At 43.5% G+C, this 23,766-nt stretch overlaps 1 protein-coding gene across 1 annotated transcript in view; it reads right to left on the bottom strand.

Moving 5' to 3' along the window:
* LOC142740900 (ATP-binding cassette sub-family C member 5-like) overlaps window positions 1-20,944 on the bottom strand; it is a 157,308-nt gene extending 136,364 nt beyond the window's left edge. Inside the window, exons 1-2 of the mRNA XM_075850323.1 lie at window positions 20,862-20,944; window positions 19,511-19,654 (exon numbers count right to left, since the gene is read on the bottom strand). Of these exons, the coding sequence (XP_075706438.1) occupies window positions 19,511-19,654; window positions 20,862-20,944 (227 nt within the window). The remainder of the gene's footprint in view (window positions 1-19,510; window positions 19,655-20,861) is intronic.
* Window positions 20,945-23,766: the final 2,822 nt, after the last annotated feature.

The raw sequence follows: 23,766 nt of genomic DNA, 5'->3' as shown, positions 1-23,766 counted from the left end.
AGGGACCGCCGCCCAGTTGTACCCCGTTGCCTAGGGCGGGTCGTTGCAAGTAGGCAGGGACAGAGTGGCGGGTAGACTAGGGCTCACTTGTCCGTTTCCCTACCCCCCGTCATTACATAATCACAAGCCTCCGACTCCCCCATGATGCCTCCCGAAGTTCCGTTGCTTCGTTCCTCCCCGAAAGACTCAGAGATACCTATGCAACTTGGAGCCTCCGTGTCCCCCCAACAACGTAGAGAATTCCGCAGGAAGATTGGTCTCTGCTTCTACTGTGGGGATGACAAGCATCAAGTGAACAACTGTCCTAAGTGTAAGAATGCAGCCAGAGAACTTCCGCGCCTAAGTGATCATCGGGGAGGTCACTTGGGCGCACAGGTATTTCCCGTAAATAGGAAACGTACTAAGATCTTGCTTCCCTTTCAGGTCTCTTTTGGTGGTAGGTCTGCTACCGGCAGTGCCTTCGTGGATTCAGGGTCCTCTACTAATATCATGTCTGTGGAATTTGCTATGTCTCTTGCTATGCCTCTGATTGATTTGCCTAAACCTGTCCCGGTAGTGGGTATCGACTCCACTCCTCTTGCTAATGGTTATTTTACACAGCATACCCCTGTTTTTGAACTCATTGTTGGCTCCATGCATTTGGAGCAGTGCTCTGTACTGTTGATGCAGGGATTATCGTACAATTTGGTTCTAGGCCTTCCCTGGTTGCAGTTGCATAATCCCACATTTGACTGGAATACTGGGGAGCTAACCAAATGGGGTAATGAATGTTTTACGTCATGTTTTTCTGTTAATTCTATTTCTCCCCCTGAGGAGGCGAACACGCTACCCGAGTTTGTTCAGGACTTCGCTGATGTTTTCTCTAAGGAGGCCTCCGAAATGTTACCTCCTCATAGAGAATACGATTGCGCTATCGAATTGGTACCAGGAGCTAAGCTTCCTAAGGGTAGGATATTTAATCTTTCTTGTCCCGAACGTGAAGCCATGAGAGAGTATATCCAGGAATGCCTGGCCAAGGGTTACATTCGTCCCTCTACTTCTCCGGTAGGTGCTGGCTTCTTCTTCGTAGGGAAGAAGGATGGTAGTCTTAGGCCATGCATTGACTACCGTAGCCTGAATAAGGTCACGGTAAGGAACCAGTATCCCCTTCCTTTGATTCCTGATCTCTACAATCAGGTTCAGGGGGCCCAATGGTTCTCTAATTTGGACCTACGGGTGGCGTATAACCTTATCCGCATCAAAGAAGGGGATGAGTGGAAGACTGTGTTTAACACGCCCGAAGGCCATTTCGAATACCTCGTCATGCCCTTTGGGTTGTGTAATGCCCCTGCGGTCTTCCAGAATTTCATAAATGAGATTTTGAGAAATTACCTGGGGATATTTCTTGTAGTGTACCTTGATGACATACTGGTGTTTTCCAAGGACTGGTCCTCCCACATTGAGCATGTCAGGAAGGTGCTCCAGGTCCTTCGGGAAAACAAACTGTTTACCAAAACCGAAAAATGTGTGTTTGGGGTACAGGAAATACCATTTTTGGGTCAAATCCTCACTCCTCATGCATTCCGCATGGACCCCGCCAAGGTTCAGGCTGTGGCGGAATGGGTCCAACCTGCCTCCCTGAAGGCGTTACAGTGTTTTTTGGGGTTCGCTAATTATTACAGGAGATTTATTGCTAACTTCTCGGTCATCGCTAAGCCTCTTACGGACCTCACTCGCAAAGGAGCTGATCTCCTCCACTGGCCTCCTGAGGCTGTCCAGGCTTTTGAGGTCCTTAAGAAGTGCTTTATCTCGGCCCCGGGGCTGGTTCAGCCCAACCAAATGGAGCCATTTATCGTGGAAGTTGACGCATCTGAGGTGGGAGTGGGGGCTGTCTTGTCCCAGGGTACCAGGTCCCTCACCCATCTCCGCCCCTGTGCCTACTTCTCCAGGAAGTTTTCGCCCACTGAGAGTAACTATGATATTGGCAACCGCGAACTCTTAGCCATTAAATGGGCATTTGAAGAGTGGCGCCACTTCCTGGAGGGGGCTAGGCACCAGGTAACGGTCCTTACCGACCACATGAATCTGGTTTTCCTAGAATCTGCCCAGAGGCTAAACCCGAGACAAGCTCGATGGGCGTTATTTTTTACCAGATTCAATTTTTTGGTTACCTATAGGGCTGGGTCTAAAAATATTAAGGCTGATGCACTGTCGCGTAGCTTCATGGCCAGCCCTCCTTCGGAGGAAGATCCTGCTTGTATTTTGCCTCCAGGTATAATCATTTCCTCGATCGATTCTGATTTCGTCTCTGAAATTGCTGCTGATCAAGGTTCAGCTCCCGGGAACCTTCCTGAGAACAAGCTGTTTGTTCCCCTGCAATTCCGGCTAAGGGTACTTAGGGAAAATCATGACTCCGCACTATCTGGTCATCCAGGCATCCTGGGTACCAAACACCTCATTACTAGAAACTATTGGTGGCCTGGGTTGCCTAAAGACGTTAAGGCCTACGTCGCCGCTTGTGAGGTTTGTGCTAGGTCCAAGACTTCCAGGTCCCGACCAGCGGGCTTACTGCGTTCGTTGCCCATTCCCCAGAGACCTTGGACACATATCTCCATGTATTTTATCACTGATTTGCCTCCATCCCAAGGCAAGTCGGTGGTGTGGGTGGTAGTAGACCGCTTCAGTAAGATGTGCCACTTTGTGCCCCTCAAGAAACTACCCAACGCCAAGACGTTGGCTACCTTGTTTGTCAAACACATCCTGCGTCTCCATGGGGTCCCTGTCAATATTGTTTCGGACAGAGGGGTACAATTTGTTTCATTGTTTTGGAGAGCCTTCTGTATGAAGTTCGAGATTGATCTGTCCTTCTCCTCTGCCTTCCATCCTGAAACCAATGGCCAAACTGAGAGGACTAATCAATCTCTAGAACAATATTTAAGGTGTTTTGTCTCTGACTGTCAATATGATTGGGTCTCATTCATTCCCCTCGCTGAATTTTCCCTTAATAACCGGGTCAGTAACTCGTCAGGGGTCTCCCCCTTTTTCTGTAATTTTGGGTTTAATCCACGGTTCTCCTCCGTTTCACCTGGTAGTTCCAACAATCCCGAGGTAGAGGTCATTCATCGGGAACTGTGCACAGTCTGGGCCCAGGTTCAGAAGAACCTAGAGGCGTCCCAGAGCGTACAAAAAACTCAGGCTGATAGAAAATGTTCTGCTAACCCCCTGTTTATGATCGGGGATCTGGTGTGGTTGTCGTCTAGGAACTTGCGTCTCAAGGTTCCGTCCAAGAAGTTTGCTCCCCGGTTTATTGGGCCGTATAAGGTCATTCAGGTCCTCAATCCTGTCTCCTTCCGGCTGGAGTTACCCCCGTCTTTTCGTAAACACGACGTGTTTCATGCCACTCTCCTTAAACGCTGCTCCCCGTCCTTGGCTCCCTCGAGACCTCCTGTTCCCGTCCTCACCCCTGAGGGGGTGGAATTCGAGGTGGCCAAGATTGTGGACAGCAAGATGGTCCAAGGCTCCCTCCAGTACCTGGTCCATTGGAGAGGATACGGGCCCGAGGAGAGGACTTGGGTACCCGCCCGGGATGTTCACGCTGGGGTATTGGTCAGGAGGTTCCACCTGCGTTTCCCCAGTAAGCCAGGTCCACTTAGAAAGGGTCCGGTGGCCCCTCATAAAAGGGGGGGTACTGTAAAGGATCTGCCAGGCACAGCTTCGGGGTTAACTCCCATAATTAATCAGTCAGCACCTGAATCTACATCCCTGAGACTGACTCCAGCTTCCATCACTCAGGCTGGCAGGCTTAGGAGTGGGAGAGCCTATCGCAACCTGGCCAGACTCAGTTAGCTCCCGCCCTCGGTCTATTTAAGCCTGCCCTTCCTGTCCCTCGGTGCTTGTGATTCTTTTCGTGTGGTTTCCTGGCCCAGCTACAGCTCCTTCTATTTTGATCCTGCTCCATACAGACCCTGGCTTACTGACTACTCTTCTGCTCTTCGTTTGGTACCTCGCACACTCCTGGCTTGACTCGGCTCGTTCACCACTCTGGTTGCTCACGGTGTTGCCGTGGGCAACTGCCCCTTTCCCTTGCATGTATTCCCTTGTATGTTTGTCGTGTTTGTTGTGCACTTACTGAGCGCAGGGACCGCCGACCAGTTGTACCCCGTCGCCTAGGGCGGGTCGTTGCAAGTAGGCAGGGACAGAGTGGCGGGTAGACTAGGGCTCACTTGTCCGTTTCCCTACCCCCCGTCATTACAAAGGCACTGAATGGTCGGGCATGGAACATGCTATTGCATGTATTTGTATCTGCATGCTATACACGCAGGTACAATTAGTGCAAGTCCGCTACGGCTGCTACAGCGGTAGTTATGCCACTGTGTTCAAGACAAAAGCGGGACTTATCGCTGAAGAGGATAGACCTCCATTCTAGCCTCCATTACCATCTTGCTGTGCACCATGATAACCTTTGAGAGCGGTGGTGTGTGGTCAATGGAACACCAGTAGCTGAACGTCTGGCTCGTAGCCCAATGTCGTGCAAATGTCTTCTGATGGTTTGTGTCGACACTGGTTAGCGACCTAGGCTTGGGATGTGATCTCCAATTCCACTTGCAGTACAGAATGGATCACTAAGCGTCATTTTTGTAATTAGACGATCCGTCCGTGCATAGGTTTGCCTCCGTGCACTTCTTGATGTCATTCCCGTTTGTTCTTGTTCTCCCAACCTCCGGGACACGCAATGTTGAACAGTGCTGACATCCTGGCCTAGGCACGTAACGATCTGCCGGAGTGATAAACCAAGTTCTCTCAGTTCAAGGATTCTGTTCCTCTCAGTTTGAGGCAAGTGGTGATAACTGGCACGTCGACAAGCTGGAGGCATCGCACAACGATCCCACTCCACTTGATCTGATTTTTGAGGTTTCATGTGGCAAAAAAAACTTTGCTTTCAATCTGCCTTTTATGCCCGTTCCACATGCCACAGATTGGAGTTAGGTGCTTGAAAATCATTTGCATATCTTAGCGACATTTGCTACTTCCTCGATTTCCATAACCTTACGGCTTGCCCTTCTTGGTGTTGCAATTTCACTGTTAAGGAGATTTTATGTGTAGATTCAATATTTGTAATTTTTTACAACTTGTCTTGTCTCTGCAACATTTTTAACCTACCTTCTTGTATTACATATGCACAGACCTTATAACTGTACCCAAAGACATCATATTTTTGAGGGCTAAATTAACCCCTACACGACAGCCATTTGGCTATATACGTTCCAACTGCCCATGCCCCGTGCAGTTGTTATGTATATAAACGTTGGCAGGCTGGAATGGGGTTTAATGTGTGCAATGCTTCTTCAGTGTGAGCAGCGCTGCACTTTCCTGTCCGCTGGCTCTCTCCATAAGTGTCAGAACCTCTCCCCCTTAGTTTCATTAAACAACCATGTGTTTGATAATTAGGGGACTTAGAAGTACAGTGCTGCACACACTGAAGCAGTGCTGCACTTTCCTGCCTGCTGGCTCTCTTCGCAATGGAGTGTGTGTAGATAGCATGCCACCGCCGCTGCAGATAACACGGCACCCCCCTGTAGATAGTACGCCACCCTCCCTATAGATAGCACCACCCCCTGTATATAGCATGCCAACCACCTGTAGAAAGCATGCCACCCCCCTGTAGATAGCACGCCACCCCCTGTAGATGGCACGCCAACCCCTGTAGATAGAGCCACCCCCCTGTAGATAGAGCTAACCCCCTAAATAGCGCAACCTCCTTAGATAGCGCCACCCCCCACAGATAGCACCACTGAAGCTCCCTCTGGGAGCAGAATGCCCGGGCAGAGCGTTACCGACGCTTTGGCCGAGGATTGTGCTCCTAGAGGGAGCCCCTGACGTCACCGTCCATATATGGACAGTGACGTTAGCAGCTCCCTCTAGGAGACGAGTACCCGGTTAGGCGCTTTCGTCGGGGACTACTCCTATGGACAGTGAGGTCAGGGGCTCCTCCGAAAGGGAATCCCCGGCCAAAGCATCAGAAGTGCTCTGGCTGGGTACTCCGCTTCTAGAGGGAGCCCCTGACATCACTGTCCATATACAGTGATGTTAGGGGCTCCTTCGGGAGCGGAGTCCCCGGTCAGAGCATTGACAACATTTTGGCCAAAGATTCTGCTTCTAGAGGGAGCCCCTGACGTCACTGTCCATATACAGAAGCTTAGTCTAGGAGAATATTCCCCGGCCAAAGCGTCGGCAAGGCAATAGCCGGGGATTCCGCTCCTAGAGGGAGCTTCAGTGGCACTATCTACACGGGGGGATGCTATCTACAGGAGAGGTGGCGCTATCTACAGGAGGTTAGTGTTATCTACAGGTGGGTGCTATCTACAGAGGGGGTGCTATCTACAGGGGGATGGCACTATCTACATGGGCACTTTGGCACTACCTACATAGGCACTATGGTGTTTTTAGGGTTTGGTACAAAGAAACCGTGACAAATGAAATTTATCCATTTTATTAATAGCCATAAAAAACGGATAGCAAACGGCATTTTAAAAACAGCCAGACGGCTGTCAAATTAATGAAAATTTTGAGACACACTGATATAAAACGGCCATGAAAACTGACAGTTGATCCGTTGTGTGAATATAGCCTTTTAGCCTTCTTCACTCTCCCCTCACAGCGATCCAGGCTGACAGAGAAAGAAGACGACTAAGTGTTACAGAGCTGCAACAGTGTGTGTGTGTGTATATATATATATATATATATATATATATATGTATATATATATACATATACAGTGGAGGAAATAAGTATTTGATCCCTTGCTGATTTTGTAAGTTTGCCCACTGTCAAAGTCATGAACAGTCTAGAATTTTTAGGCTAGGTTAATTTTACTAGTGAGAGATAGATTATATAAAAAAAAAATAAAGAAAATCACATAGTCAAAATTATATATATTTATTTGCATTGTGCACAGAGAAATAAGTATTTGATCCCCTACCAACCATTAAGAGTTCAGCCTCCTCCAGACCAGTTACACGCTCAAAATCAACTTGGTGCCTGCATTAAAGACAGCTGTCTTAAATGGTCACCTGTATAAAAGACTCCTGTCCACAGACTCAATTAATTAGTCTGACTCTAACCTCTACAACATGGGCAAGACCAAAGAGCTTTCTAAGGATGTCAGGGACAAGATCATAGACCTGCACAAGGCTGGAATGGGCTACAAAACCATAAGTAAGACGCTGGGTGAGAAGGAGACAACTGTTGGTGCAATAGTAAGAAAATGGAAGACATACAAAATGACTGTCAATCGACATCGATCTGGGGCTCCATGCAAAATCTCATCTCGTGGGGTATCCTTGATCCTGAGGAAGGTGAGAGCTCAGCCAAAAACTACACGGGGGGAACTTGTTAATGATCTCAAGGCAGCTGGGACCACAGTCACCAAGAAAACCATTGGTAACACATTACGCCGTAATGGATTAAAATCCTGCAGTGCACGCAAGGTCCCCCTGCTCAAGAAGGCACATGTATAGGCCCGTCTGAAGTTTGCAAATGAACATCTGGATGATTCTGAGAGTGATTGGGAGAAGGTGCTGTGGTCAGATGAGACTAAAATTGAGCTCTTTGGCATTAACTCAACTCGCCGTGTTTGGAGGAAGGTAAATGCTGCCTATGACCCAAAGAACACCATCCCCACTGTCAAGCATGGAGGTGGAAACATTATGTTTTGGGGGTGTTTCTCTGCTAAGGGCACAGGACTACTTCACTGCATCAATGGGAGAATGGATGGAGCCATGTACCGTCAAATCCTGAGTGACAACCTCCTTCCCTCCACCAGGACATTAAAAATGGCTCGTGGCTGGGTCTTCCAGCACGACAATGACCCGAAACATACAGCCAAGGCAACAAAGGAGTGGCTCAAAAAGAAGCACATTAAGGTCATGGAGTGGCCTAGCCAGTCTCCAGACCTTAATGCCATCGAAAACTTATGGAGGGAGCTGAAGATCCGAGTTGCCAAGCGACAGCCTCGAAATCGTAATGATTTACAGATGATCTGCAAAGAGGAGTGGGCCAAAATTCCATCTAACATGTGTGCAAAGCTCATCATCAACTACAAAAAATGTCTGACTGCTGTGCTTGCCAACAAGGGTTTTGCCACCAAGTATTAAGTCTTGTTTGCCAAAGGGATCAAATACTTATTTCTCTGTGCACAATGCAAATAAATATATATAATTTTGACAATGTGATTTTCTGTTTTTTTTTTTTTAATATAATCTATCTCTCACTGGTAAAATTAACCTAGCCTAAAAATTCTAGACTGTTCATGTCTTTGACAGTGGGCAAACTTACAAAATCAGCAAGGGATCAAATACTTATTTCCTCCACTGTATATATATATATATATATATATATATATATATATATATATATATATATATATATATATATATATATATAATTTGACCTGGACACAGGGGCATCAATGACCCTTGGTCATGAAAGGGTTAATATTAAGTCTATCATTTTTGGGACGCCCTTGAAAAAGGGGTTATCTCACATCTCACTGCTATATGCTGTGGAAAGGGTGCATCATGTGCCCACCCGTCTGTTGCCACGGGGGCCCACCACCACGTTCTATGCTAATTAAGCTGCTCCATTACAGGGACAGAGATGCTATTTTGAGAGCTGTCAGAAATCATTCTGATATCACCGTGAATGGCCAAAAGATAGCCTTTTTTCCTGATTACTCTGTTGAGGGACGAGACGGAGGGCACAGTTCCTAGACATGAAGCGTCATCTTTGCGCTGTGCAAGTTACCTATTCTGTGCTGTACCCAGCGAGGCTCAGAGTGGGGATCCTGGGAAAAACACTTTCTTGAGAATCGAAAGGATGCAACCGGACGGTTGGATCAAAATCGACTAAAAGCAAATGGCCGACGCTGATCATTCTGGATATTTTTAAAGGGTAACTAAACGTTCAACAAACTTTTGACATGTCATAGTGACATGTCAGAAGTTTAGATCGGTGGGGGTCCGAGCACTGAGACTCCCAACAAATCGCTAAAACAAAGTGGCAGAAGCGCTCGGGTGAGCGATGAGCCGCTTGGTTTGTGATCGGCTTTTTTCGGAAAGCCGATGTAATGGTGTACGGGCTCAATAGAAAGTCTATGGGCCCGTTCACCATTACATCGATTTTCCGAAAAATGCAGATCAGAAACGAAGCGGCTCATCACTCACCCGAGCGCTTCTGTCGCTTCATTTTAGCAATCGGTGGGGGTCTCAGTGCTCAGACCCCCACCAATAAAAACTTCTGACATGTCACTATGACATGTCAGAAGTTTGTTGAAAGTTTAATCACCCTTTAGAGAAACTCTGTCACCACATTATAAGTGGCCTATCTCCTACATAAGGAGATAGGTGACAGTAATGCTTTTTATTTAGAAAAATGATCTATTTTTACCACTTTATGAGCGATTTTTAGCTTTATGCTAATTCGTTTCTTAATGCCCAAGTGGGCGTGTTTTTACTTTAGACCAAGTGGGCGTTGTACAGAGAAGTGTATGACGCTGACCATTCAGCATCATGCACTTCTCTCCGTTCATTTACACTGCACTAGCGATAAAGCTATATCGCTATCTGCAGCCTCATACACACACTAACATTACTGCAGTGTCCTGATAATGAATATACATTACCTCCAGTTAGGACGTCATGTGTATTCAGAATCCTGACCCGTCTGAATCTTTTCTGTGAGATCTCCAGCAAGACAAACGTAATCTCGCTTTAAATGACAGTTTACATCGTAATCTCTCGAGATTACGTTTGCCTTGCTGGAAATCTCACAGAAAAGATTCAGACGTGTCAGGATTCTGAATACACATGACGTCCTGGCTGGAGGTAATGTATATTGATTATCAGGACACTGCAATATTGTTAGTGTGTGTGTATGAGGCTGCAGATAGCAATATAGCTATATCGCTAGTGCAGTGTAAATGAATGGAGAGGAGTGTATGACGCTGATTGGTCACTGATTGGTCAGAGTCATACACTCCTCTGTACAACGCCCACTTGGTCTGAAGTAAAACCACGCCCACTTAGGTATTAAGAAAGTAATTAGCATAAAGCTAAAAATCGCTCATAAAGTGGTAAAAATAGATCGTTTTTCTAAATAAAAAGATTACTGTTACCTACATTATAGCGCCCATCTCCTTATGTAGGAGATAGGGCACTTATAATGTGGTGACAGAGCCTCTTTAAGTCATGTACCCCCAGCGGGAAGCTGGGAGAATGTTAAAATTTGTCTTTATGTAATTGGAAATTCCTTGTTTTGCCCGAAGTCATCTATAATTCTTTTATGGCGGGACGCAATGGCATTACATCCATTCGTGATCACATGTCAGGTTTCATGGAGGACTGGTGTCTTCACCTGCTCAACAGTCGTAAGCTTGATCTTACCAACCTTATGTGTTTCTTACATTTTGTTTCTTTACAGGTTTCTTGGGGACTGATCTTATGCTGGTCTTGTATCAAAGAGCTCACTGTCTTGTTACATTCTCTTATGGCATGATGGTGCTATGTAATCTGGTTCACCATTGCTAATGTTCGATAATGGCTAATACTTTAACCTTTGTAAGTTGGAATGTACGGGGCTTGTGGAATACTACAAAGAGGCTTACTGTGTTTGAGTATCTACGTACATGACTGCCGGCTGTGGTATGTATCCAGGGGACACATATAGAAAAAGACAGCATATTCCAATTGAATCGATCATTGATTCACCACAGTTTTCATTCCATTTATACTGGTTACTCCAGGGGGTTAGTGTTTTAATACATAGGACCATCCCCTTTATATGTCTTCTATCCAAGGTTGATGTTGCTGGCAGATATGTGTGTCTCTACTGCAAATAGTTTTTTTTTACCAGGGAGTACCTGCTGGTGGCTGTCTATATACCCCCGTCATATAATAATGTAGTTATGAGGAAAGTAATGGCCTTTGTCAATAAGGTTCCGAATGTACCTATTCTGCTTTGAGGAGATTTTAATAATGTTATTTATCCATATTGAGATCGTCTGCGGTCGGCGGTGAACAAGGAGGATAGTTTGCCATCCTCGTTCGGAGAACTCATAAAGGAATTGTCGCTTCTGGATTTGTGGCACATCCGTAATCCTCGAGTGCGGCAATTTTTGTACAACTCTAGGTTGAATGAGTCACTGTCTCGCATTAACATGGCTCTAGGAACAGAGGAAAGTGGTGCAGTGCCTTGAACCGGTGAACTATCTTCCCAGAGTTTTCTCAGATCATAGTCCGTTGCTGCTACGCATAAATGTCTTTCCGAATGTTATACCTTCTCAACGCTTGTGGTTACAGGTTATCGATTGCCAACTCATTGCTGATGCTTTGTGAAAGTACTTGCATTTTAATGTAGGTTCTGTCTCCGGTGCTACTCTCTGGGATGCTCTTAAGACCTGATTGAGGGGAGTCTTATTTCAAGCAATTTGTAGATCCAAAGCCAAAACGAAACAATTTGGTGTGGTGAATTTCTACGATAGAGGGTACAGTCCCCGAGGAGGTGTTTATTAGCAATGGCGGGGCACAATTACTTTAGAAGGAGGCTCAGGATGCTTATAATACACACATGATCGAATTTGCTAAGAACAAACGTTTGTTCCTGCAGCAGAGTTAGGCTGGGTTCACAAGACCTATTTTCAGACGTAAATGAGGCGTATTATGCCTCGTTTTACGTCTGAAAATACGGCTACAATACGTCGGCAAACATCTGCCCATTCATTTGAATGGGTTTGCCGACGTACTGTGCCGACGACCTGTCATTTACGCGTCGTCGTTTGACAGCTGTCAAACGACGACGCGTAAATTGACTGCCTCGGCAAAGAAGTGCAGGACACTTCTTTGCAATGTAATTTGAGACGTTCTTCATTGAAGTCAATGAATAGAAGCTCAAGATTACGGGCGTCAAAGACGCCTCGCATAATGCGAGGAGGAGCTTTTACGTCTGAAACGACGCAGCTGTTTTCTCCTGAAAACAGTCTGTCTTTTCAGACGTAAAATACAGTTCTCGTGTGCACATACCCTTACTTCGACTAAGGAAAAAAGGCAGGGCATGTGCTGGCATTGATAGCCAGGTCAAAGCTGCAGTCCTCTTATATTCCTGCTGTTAGAGAAAGGGAGGGGATATTCAGGTGGATACTGCTAGCATCCCTCCTGTCTTCCACAATTTTTGTAAAAATGTGTATACTTCCAAGCTGGAATGCACTGTTAGTCAGTTCTCTAAATATTTACAGGGGATGGAACTGTTGGAGAAAATACAGGTGGCAGTTGCATCCATGGCTAATAATAAATCTCCTGGCTCAGACAGCCTACCCGTGGAGCTTTATAAGCAATATGGGGATCTTCTGCTTCCACAGATTTTACAAGTTTTTCAGGATGCCATAAAGTAGCTAATCATTCTTTACCCAGATCCATGCGTGAGGCCACTATTATAGTATTGCTGAAACCAGGGAAGGATCCCCTCTTGGCTGACTCCTACAGACCTATCTCGCTTTTACCAACATATATAAAAATTCTGACTGGTGCTAGCCCTTAGGCTGGGTTCACACGACCTATTTTCAGACGTAAACGAGGCGTATAATGCCTCGTTTTACGTCTGAAAATAGGGCTGCAATACGTCGGCAAACATCTGCCCATTCAATTGAATGGGTTTGCCGACGTACTGTGCAGACAACCTGTAATTTACGCGTCGTCGTTTGACAGCTGTCAAACGACGACGCGTAAATGGACTGCCTCGGCAAAGAAGTGCAGGGCACTTCTTTGCCACGTAATTTGAGCTGTTCTTCATTGAACTCAATGAAGCACAGCTCAAGATTTACGAGCGTCTCAGAGCGTCTCAGACGCCTCGTAAATTACGAGGAGGAGCATTTACGTGTGAAACGAGGCAGCTGTAAACAGTCTGTCTTTTCACACGTAAATGCCTCTCATCGTGTGAACATACCCTTAGGTTGTTGAAAGTTATTCTAACTAATGTACATAAACATTCTGGCTTTATGCCAGGTCCATGGCTACTAACAAACGCTGTTTGTACCTGAAATCTTCAAATAGCCATGGATAACTCGGGTGATAGTGTCATCTGTTTGTTGGACGCCGCCAAGGTGTCAGACAGCATAGAATAGGACTACTTATGGGTGGTACTAGAAAAATATAACTTGGGATCGCAGTTTGTTGCTTGGGTGAAACTTTTATATACTCAGCCGATTGCAAGGTTGAAAGTCAATGGCACATAGCAGGGTTGCCCCCTGTCTCCCCTCCTCTTTGCATTGGCCATGGAGCTTATGGCAGCATTATTAGACCGCATCATAATATAGAGGGGTTTAGACGAGGAGAGATTTTGAGGACAAGGTGGCGCTATATGCGGATGATACTCTGTTGTTCCTGGCGGAGGCCTTTCGCTCCCTATCTGTAGCTATGCAAACTATAGAGACCTTTGGCTTATACTCAGGTCTGGTGATTAATTTGACTAAATCTGTGTTGTTACCACTGGATAATTTGGAGGGAGTGACGGAATATTCCAATTCGGGCCTCCGGATTTTCAGTGAATTTAAGTATCTAGTGATCATTGTATCATCATTTCTAAGGGACTTTGAAAAATTTAATTTGACCCCCCTCCTTAACAAATTTCAAGCCAAATTGGAGATATGGTCTAAGTTATCTTTGTCAATGGTGGGTAGAATGAATTTGATCAAGATGATCTGGATGCCTCAATTGCTATACCTGGTACATAAATCCCCTGTATGGATCCCTATGCAATAGGAGGCTGGTGTGGAAAGGTGGCCTTGCTCGTATTCAGTTGGAGACCCTTCAAAGGGGTAAGGATGACAGTGGTCTGGCACTGCCTAACCCATGGGTATACTTTTTGGCAGCACAGCTGCAGCATATCCAGGGATGGAATAGTGAGGGGGGATTCTTAGAGAAGATTAATACAACATCATCTCCAAACTGACAATTTATATGAAGCCCTGGAAGCCCATAAATTTAGAACGTCTTTGACTCCTACTCCTACTCTCCTACTGATTCATAAGGTGTGGTGGAATGTGAGGGAACTACAGGGCATTACTGGGGCAACTCAATATACTTCTCTTTGGGATACCCCATGGTTACCACACCTATTTTTTAGAGGGATTTGAGAGGTGGAGGCAGAAGGGTGTGCGCAGGATACCACAAGTTCTGAGGGGGGATGTTTTTATGTCCTATGACCAGCTAAAGAAGGAATTTTTTAAAATATCTTCAGTTCCATCATGCCTGGCAGGTGGAATTAGGGAACATAGAGGTGTGGTTTACCTCTAACAAAATCAGTTGTCTAATTGAGGGATCGGAGGCCTCTGCTGGGATTATAACCCGCTTATATATATCCCTGCTGGATAGTGTCATGAAAAAATATTGTTATGTCCGCGGTCGCTGACCTCCGGCATCCCCCTCTTACCGACAGCCATGACCGCGGGACTATGCATTTTCGCCGGCGTCCCCCTTCTCAGGGACACCGGAACGCTCTGCTCTTTCCTCCTCCCCAGGTCTGTGGCCATAGGGTGCGTGTCCGTAGGGTGCGTGTGCGTGCCCGTAGGGTGCGTGTGCGTGTCCGTCCTAATTCTTAAAGGGCCAGCGCGTGCACCAGTAAAACTGTCCCCAGCCTATCCCTGCACACCCTGGCCCTTATAAGTGACCCTGCCCCTTTCTCCAGTGCCTGAGCAAAGTTGGACAAACCAAGTGTTATCCTGCAAAGGTTCCGTATCCTGTATACTGAGTCTGCTACCTATTAGTATCCTGAATACTGAGTCTGTTACCTATTTGTATCCTGTATCCTAAATCTGTTACTTATTGTATCCTGTATCTGGAGTCTGTTACCTGTTGGTATCTCATGCCCTCTTGGTGCTTCGAGCAATCCGGCACCAGCGGGCTTCCAGTAATCCGACTCCAGCGCGCTCCCAGCAATCCGGCACCAGCGGGCTTCCAGCAATCTGGCACCAGCGTGCTTCCAGCAATCCGGGGCCAGCGTGCTTCTAGCAGTCCGGGGCCAGCGTGCTTCCAGTAATCTGACTCCAGCGTGCTTCCAGCAATCCGGCTACAGCTAGCTTCCAGTAATCCGGCACCAGCCTGCTTCCAGTAATCCGGGACCAGCCTGCATTCAGTAATTCGGTTCCTGTCTACTACCACCAAGGTACCATCAGCCTGCCTCTGCCTAGCTTTTGTTTTGCCATCAGCTACTCCACCGGGACCACCTCAAGAGGTAGCGACCTGGCAGTCTCCCCGCAGTGAAGACCAGATCCCTGTACAGGGGTTAAAGGGTGAAGACCGGGGAGGCTGCTTAGACAGCGCCCTTATAGGTGGTCCAATGCCAATCCGGCGGAGTAACCCAATGGGTCCACAAACCTGCTGGTCGTTACAAATATCCTGAGAAGTAAAGAGTAGTGCAAGGGGGATATTGGGCCTATGGAGGAGAATCATTGGCGTGATATTTTGAGAAGAGTGCCCCAACTGTCACTGAGTGAAGATCATAGATTGTCACGTATTTATTTGATCCATAGAGTATATAAAACACCTAAATTTCTCTTGACATTGGAATACATCCGAATGCTCTTTGCCCAAGATGCTAGTCACAACCTGCGGATCTGATGCCTATGATGTGGGCATGCCCGGATTTGGAACAGTTCTGGAGTTATGTGATAGAGACAATGAACAGGATGTTTGGGGTTAATATTGTTCTATCTCCATTTCTATGTCTGTTAGGTTATGTTGTGGACCTGCCAACTTATGAGGTTGGCAAAACAGCAGTTGCCAGATGCTATACATAACGCGTAAACTCATCACTCAACATTGGCTGTATAGTTCGAGCCCCACCTCTAGAGAATATGTGGATAAAACAAATTGGTTGTTGGGTCTAGAGAAAAGGGTGCACAGGAAAAGGGGAGCTATTCAAAAATTTTAAATGCTCTGGGCGTCCTGGATATCTTCATCGTGACTGGCATCTAGGGAATTGACCAGATACAGATTAGGACTTATTTGAACAGTATGATGATATGTTATATTATTGTTGTTATTTCTGCATGGGAAGGGATGAGTAGAGTGCCTGTGATTTCTATTTTGATGACAGTGTTTTGGAAATCCCCTCTTTATATAGGCATGTACCTCTTGAATGCTTTATGATGTGCACTTGTTTGGCCATATTTATATTTACATTTTGGTTGACATTGCCTACTACTACTGATATGTTTCTCTTTGATGCCTATTATGTACAGACTTTGTATAATGGTGGGTGCACAATGTTTTTTTTGTGGGAGTGGGGATGGGGGTCGAGGGATAAGCGGAAATGGTTTGTTGATTTTATTTTTTTTAAATTCAATCAAAATATTTAATTGAAAAAATAAAAAGTCTATCATTTTACTTTGAATTAATTGCATCACTGTAGTTCCTAGTTCTTAGTGCATTGATACATAGCATTCTCATAAATATTCCATTAACTCACAGAACAACTTCCTCCATTGTGTGCACTCTTTCATCTTTCACATAGATATCCGTAGAGTTCAAGGTTATGTTTACTGCAAATTTATTGGGACCATACACTGTACAGGTGCCAATATGTGAAAGTACCATGTGATTAACATCAAAGTGCCTTCTCGTGATCAGATCTTATTTCTATTTTTAAGGACACAAATGTTCTAGCCATGTTTTTTGTTAATTTCCTATTGAGAAGCATATGGAGAAAAAAGCCAGAAACAATGCCAAACCTTCAGCATGCTGAATTTTTTTTAAAATGCCACTGACCCTCAAAATGACACTAAAATTCCAAAAAAATAAATAAACACAGTGTGTGTAGACTTTCAAATGATATATTTTATATCAGACGACATCTTTTTGGTAAAAAAAAAAAAGACGCCACTTAGTAGCATACGGCGCTTTATATGAATGCACAAGTTGCGACTTTAAAGTTCAATGGGGTACTGAATATTTTTCTTTATGTTTCTTTACGGTGTTTAGTATGGGCACCGTATCCATTCTATTTTGTTCCATATGAGTTCTGTATGGGTAACGTATCTTAAAACATACACCTTATTTCAAGTTGTTTTTCTCATGGATGCACTTGTAGTTTAGGAATGAAAAATGGTATCCATACAGTATCCAAACAGATGTAAAAAGAGATCTATATTTTCATCCATACATCCATCCTGTTATCCATATAGCATCCTTTGAAGCATGCCACGCTTTTTCTTTCATGCGCCAGTACACACACTCAATATGAAAATATATTTTTTTTTATGCCCACTGTCATTGAATAACATAAGTATCATATTACGGATCAGTACCATGTGGAACTGGTAGAATTTTGTAATATGTTGCTGTAAATAATGCCTAACGTCAATAAAAAACAAAGAGAAAAAAGGGGGCACTCAGATAATCTGTAGTAATAGGGGTGCAGCTAACATGCCCCAAATAGTAGAAAACTACGAGACAAGAAAGAAAAAGGGCACTATAATTTAGCACACATCCCATATAGTTTTAAAGTATAGAAAACAACACTTTATTGGAATCAGATGAAATGTAAAAAATCTGTATACAGAAAAAAAGAAACCACGCGGTAATCTATGATTAGAACACACATAGGTATAAAGCCCGAACAATGCTATAGCCAGACTACAAGATATCAAAGGCAAACCCTATGCACAAAAGTAGTTACAAGTATCAAAAAGACAAATGATAAGGTGACATTAAAAATATCCACGTGGAAGCTAGCATGACCTAATAATAAAGTACTATGTCCTGGCCAAAGGGCGGTCTATCATCCGCACCCCTCATGTATGGCCGGAAAGTCCAGCCTCCTCAGGGGTCTTAAGCCAAAGTCTCAAATCTATCTGATGGAAGATGAGTTAAATACACTGTTTTGTGAATTGAAGTTCATACAAGCCAACTGTTATAGTAAACTACCTGCATTTAATGGGGAATTTTAGCCCTGCTGTTTCAAAACTATATGACTAATGGAATGGAAGATTATAATGCACAGAAATTGTTATTTTATACCGAGCATTACTAAAATATGAATACAGCTTTTGTAGCACAAGTGCAAAAACAACTGTTTTGGTAGTATTGATCTGAAAGAAACTAACAGCATGGAGGCTTAGAGCCAAATGGAAGCTGTCTGGTTTCCTATCATAAGGAACAAAAGCAGAACAGCAGAAACGGCAACAATATATGGTGCAAATTTATCACCAAAGAAGTCGGTTTATTTCTACCCTTAACGACATGTAGGATAAGGTTTCTGACTGATACAGTATTTCATATCTGTTGTCATGTCCTCAAGCCATAGTTTTATTGTTCACTGGTTTGGTCCTGTTTTTTTTTTGTTTTTATTTATTAATACAATATAAAATATATAAAATAGCTTTCAAGCTTACCAACTGAATCCCTCTGTGTGGGTTTTTATTTTTTTATTTTTTTTATGTGAAAGCAACAATACAATAAGTGTCTGAACCACAAAGTAGCTGTAATGCAGTTTTCAAATAACATTAGTAAAAAAAAAGTTTACCCTTTAAGTTCTGTAAGGCTGGTTTCACACGAGCGTAATACGTCCAAAAGCGGATCCCGGCTGAAACTCCCAGACTGATCGCTGTTCTAATGATCTAAACCAACAGCATCATAGATGCTTATGATGCTGTTGAGCATTAGACCCACGGTCTTGCTTGGACTTGCAGCCATAAATGGGCTAAAAAATTTGCCCATATTACGCCCGTGTGAAACCAGGTCTTGAAGGGGTTTTTATCATATTTTGTTTGCTTTCTTTTGTTCTCTCCTGAGCAGATAGCCTCTTTCCTGCTGAGACACATAGAGACTTGGCTGCCAGGAATGAAGACAACTAACGGGCACTGACCTGACCTGTTCTGTCTAGGCCATAGACAAGCTTCGTTCAAGTGCCTATTATTTTCTTTCAATCCCAGTTACCACATTTCTGCATGGGAGAGAACAATATGCTCCTGAGAGCTCAAAGGTCAGTAGCTGCAGGGTTGGACTGGCCCACAAGAGTACCAGAGGATCCTCCAATGGGCCCAAACCCAATAATTGGTCCCAAAAGGTCTAGCAGAAGACATCCATATTTGGAGTTGACTTGGGAGCCAATCACTTGTCACTAGGGTCTATTTCTTATGGGATGATTCACAAATAACCTATTAGACCTTATTGATGATATGTCCTTTGTGTACAATGATAACAAGAAGTAAATGTGCACATATTCTGTAGAGATGGTGGGTGGGACCTCAGAATCATTCCATTAGGTGGGCACAAGGGACGCCAGTCCAACGCTGAGTAGTCCAATGTAAACAAAATCCGAAAAGTAATGTATGTAGCGCAAAGTTAAAAAAAAATTTCATATGGTTCTATTTTGGTCATGACCTACAGCCAGATATATCCATAAACAGATTAACAGACAGAAGGAGATATGAAGAACGTATATTTCGTGTTGCAACCCACTATCCTGCAGATATAACTTTTACCTCCAGCTGTTTACTTCTGATGAGTCTTGAGATGGCAGACCCCAAAGATCATTCATATGAAGTTTAGGGAGTCTTGCAAGTGGAGTGATCCAGTTCAAAGTCATGAAGGAAAATAAGCCGGCATTATCAATAGGATGTTGGTGACTGTAAAATATTTACAAAGATCATTGTCATTCCAGCTTTGCATCCCCTCAGATTAGACTATAGAAAACAGTAACAGTAACAATAACTACAGTACAGTGGTCCCTCTAGTTACAATGGCCTCAGGTTACAATATTTTCAACATACAATGACATTTCCTTGGCCATTGTAACTTGAAACCACATTCGACATACAATGCCACAAAAGGTCTGGATCTCGGGCGCGTGTGATTGGCTGGAAGATCCAGACAATCAGCGTCAGCATGGGCATTTTACTGGTAAAACACCTGTTGTAATGCATTTCATGCCCTGATTGGCTGACTAGTAGCGCCTCTCTACAGTACAGTACAGTACAGTACTACATGTCCTCTACTGCTCTTTACCTGCGCTGTGGTTGACATTTTGGGGGTTTTGGAACCAATTCTGAGTTTTCCATAGAGTTATGGTCTCAAGTTACAAAATTTTCAACTTACAATCGTCGCCCCAGAACCAATTCATATTGTAACTTGAGGGACTATATGTTTATGAATGATGTAAACCTTAAATCCGATTAACAAGTGCTGGTAAACCAATGCAGGTAGAAATTAACATTGTTCATTAGTTTGCACCATATTAACATATTTCCCATTGTCATGCACAGTTCTCTGTCCCAGTGTTCCATGAATAATAGTAATAAAATCATCAGCCATTTTTTTGGGTTCCCACAGAAATTATAGTATTAATTTTGCACAACCACAAGAAACGAATGAATGCAGATGCAAGTATCTCTTGTGTGTAAACATTTTCAACCAAACCATATTATACTTACAAATATAAGAATTACATCAATTAAGCAGGGCTTTAAGGCACTAGAAACAACTTCGTTTTCGCCCAACTTTCCCAGAAACAGAGATCTCTATAAACGGCTGAATATATTTTTATAACCGCATTGTACATATGACCTTTTTATTCTAGGAAGAAATGCACTTCATTGGCCTTAAACTTTTAGCAATTTTAAGTATGTGCCAGTCACGGATATAACTTTTTAATTCAAGTTATTTTATTTTTAAAGTTTGTAAAAAAACTAAAAGTACAATTGTGTAAGAGTGATCTTCCTATACATTGTGTACTCTTTCTGTATTGTAGAAAATCTGGCTACTGCTATAACCTTAAACCAAGAAAACAACATAAACGTCATATAATTCAGACAGACAATTAGAAAGTACATTTACCTGTGTGTGGTGCGGAACGGCTTAAGTACTGGCAGGCTGTGCTGGTACCTAATGGTAAATGTCTTCTTGGCTGGTCTGTCCATGTTACTTGCAGAGTAGTATAATCATGACGCCTGGCACTGAACCTGTGGGTGAGAAGTGAGGAAGCAATGTCAAAGGCTGTCATAAACTGTTTTGATGCGTAACCCCAGGGTGTGTATTAAGGCGCTGTGTCTATTCATGACTTTGCAAAAAGATAGTAGTAAAGCTGCCTGGAGGGACATTGGACTCTATGCCAACATTAGCCGCAATTACTACACGACCCACTCATATAGCTTCACAAGTTCTACCAATCAGGACTGTGCTCATGTTTGCAAACTTCAATAAGTTTACAATCGCTATTAATCATCATAAATGATCCACCTGAGAGACTGGAGCAAACTAACAAACAGACCAAAGCACAACAAGCTGACACTAACACTTGTAACTGTTTACTACAGCTGCTTCTACCGGGGAAATCTGGACAAGAACACCAACACTGCTGTCACACAACTATTAGCAAGAACGGAGACAGTTCCCATAGTAAAAATCCACCAATGCTTCCAGCACAGAACCAGCCGCAATGTCTACCCGCTCCCAGTTACAGTATGTGCCAGTCTATATATAATTCTACTGTACAAACACAGGACAGCTGACAGGTGGTACAGTGAACTCTAATGTCACCACACTAAAGAGTAATTCAAGTAAGCATACACTGAGCAAAATGGTATACTCTAACTTCAGTCAACTCCACACTAAAATCGAAATAAAATTATTCATTTATTTAAAGGGGCTTAAAAAGGATTTAAAGTAGGCAATGTTAAACCAAGCCAGAAAAAGTATGACAATGGCGCCACCTCCTGGTTGTACCTCTCTGTAGAACGTATGTTGTATTTATACTCAAATTGATGGCCTATCCTAAAGGCCATCAATATTAGATCGGTGGGGGTCTGACACTCGACACCCCACCAATCAGCTGTTTGAAGGGGACTCTTCATTGTTTACTTGGAATTATTTTTCGTTTGTATTTGCACATGCCGTTACATTTGTAGCGGCTGTTCAAGGTATTGCAGCGATATCCCCAATGTAGTTGCCGACTGGTATTTCACGCAGATAGCGCAAGCAGGTGTTAGCAGGGAGCCAGAAAATAGTAGTTACCAGGTATGTCCAGTGAGCAACAAAACCAAACGATAAGGCAGAAGCAGGGTGTGGGACGAGCCAAGGGTTAAATACTAAGAGGGGAACTGTAGGTGCAAAAAACGAGAGTCAAACGACGCCCAACGTCGCTGGGGTCTATCCCTTCACAATCTAATACTGTCAGCACTGATTGGACATTGTCAGACTGCGTTGCGATACTGCGCTAACTAGTAATACCCAGTTGTCAATTTATTCATAAATTGCTAAAGGAATAACAGTACAATTCAGAGTTCTTCGAAAGATATGCCAAAAACTTTATTTTATGGGGATTACAATTATTTACTAAAACAGACATGTCAGGAGAGGTGATAGATCCTTTATAATAATATAGATTTCCATCACTTCATAAAGAGCTATTTGGCCGGTCGGGCCTAAAATAATGCCAGCTGTATTTACATTTCAAAATCTATTGCATAATCATTGAAAAAAGTGAACAGTGCTTGACACTTGGTAGAGTGTATCATTGCCTTAGCTCTAGTGATAGGTCTCAGAGCATAATTTCCCAGCAAAACTATCTTTTGACCTTTAAACCCTTCAGGACTGTGTCTTGAGGACGAAGCAAATGTTTTCAAATGTGATATGTGTCACTTAATGTGGTAAGAACTTTGGAATGCTTTTACCTATCCAAGCGATTCTGAGATTGTTTTCTCGTGACACATTTTACTTTATGTGAGTGGAAAAATTTGGTCGATAAATTCAGTATTTATTTGTGAAAAACAACAAAATTTTGAGAAAATTTGCAAAAATTAGCATTTTTCTAAATTTAAATGCATCTGCTTGTAAAACAGATAGTAATACCACACAAAATAGTTACTAGTTAACATTTCCCATTTGTTTACTTTATGTTTGCATAACTTTTTCAACATTCTTTTATTTTTCTAGGAGGTTACAAGGCTTAGAACTTTAGCAGCAATTTCTCACATTTTCAAGAAAATGTCAAAAGGCTATTTTTTATCAGACCAGTTCAGGTCTGAAGTGGCTTTGAGGGCCTTATATATTAGATAGACCCAATAAATCACCCGATTTTAAAAACTGCACCCCTCGAAGTATTCAAAACAGTATTTAGAAAGTTTCTTAACCCTTTAAACATTCCACAGGAATTAAAGCAAAGTAGAGGGGTGATTTGCCAAAATTCATTTGTTTTACCAGAGAAACACAACTCAATATTTATTGCCCAGATTCTGCAGTTTTTAGAAATACCCCACATGTGGCTCTAGTGTGCTAATGGACTGAAACACAGGCCTCAGAACCAAAGGAGCACCTAGAGGATTTTGAGGCCTTTTTTTAAAATATATTTTAGGCACCATGTCAGGTTTGAAGAGGTCTTGTGGGGCCAAAACAGTGGAAACCCCCCAAATGTGACCCCGTTTTGGAAACTATACCCCTCAAGGAATTTATCTAGGGGTATAGTTAGCATCTTAACCCCACAGGTCTTTTGCTATATCTATTGAAGTTATTCTGTGAAAATGAAAATCTAAATATTTTTTTTTTTACAAGGAATAAAGAATAAAAAGCACCCCAAAATTAGTAAAGCAATTTCTCCCGATTACGGCAATACCCCATATGTGGTAATAAGCTGCTGTTTAGACCATCGGCAGGGTTCAGAAGGGAAGGAGCGCAATTTGGATTTTGGAGTGCAGACTTTGCAGGAATGTTTTTTGGATGCTATGTCGCGTTTGCAATGCCCTGG

This window comes from Rhinoderma darwinii, chromosome 2 (assembly GCF_050947455.1).
Source record: "Rhinoderma darwinii isolate aRhiDar2 chromosome 2, aRhiDar2.hap1, whole genome shotgun sequence".
Lineage (NCBI taxonomy): Eukaryota > Metazoa > Chordata > Amphibia > Anura > Rhinodermatidae > Rhinoderma > Rhinoderma darwinii.
Note: the sequence above shows the minus strand (reverse complement) of the source record. Positions and strands in the feature narration are given on the sequence as shown.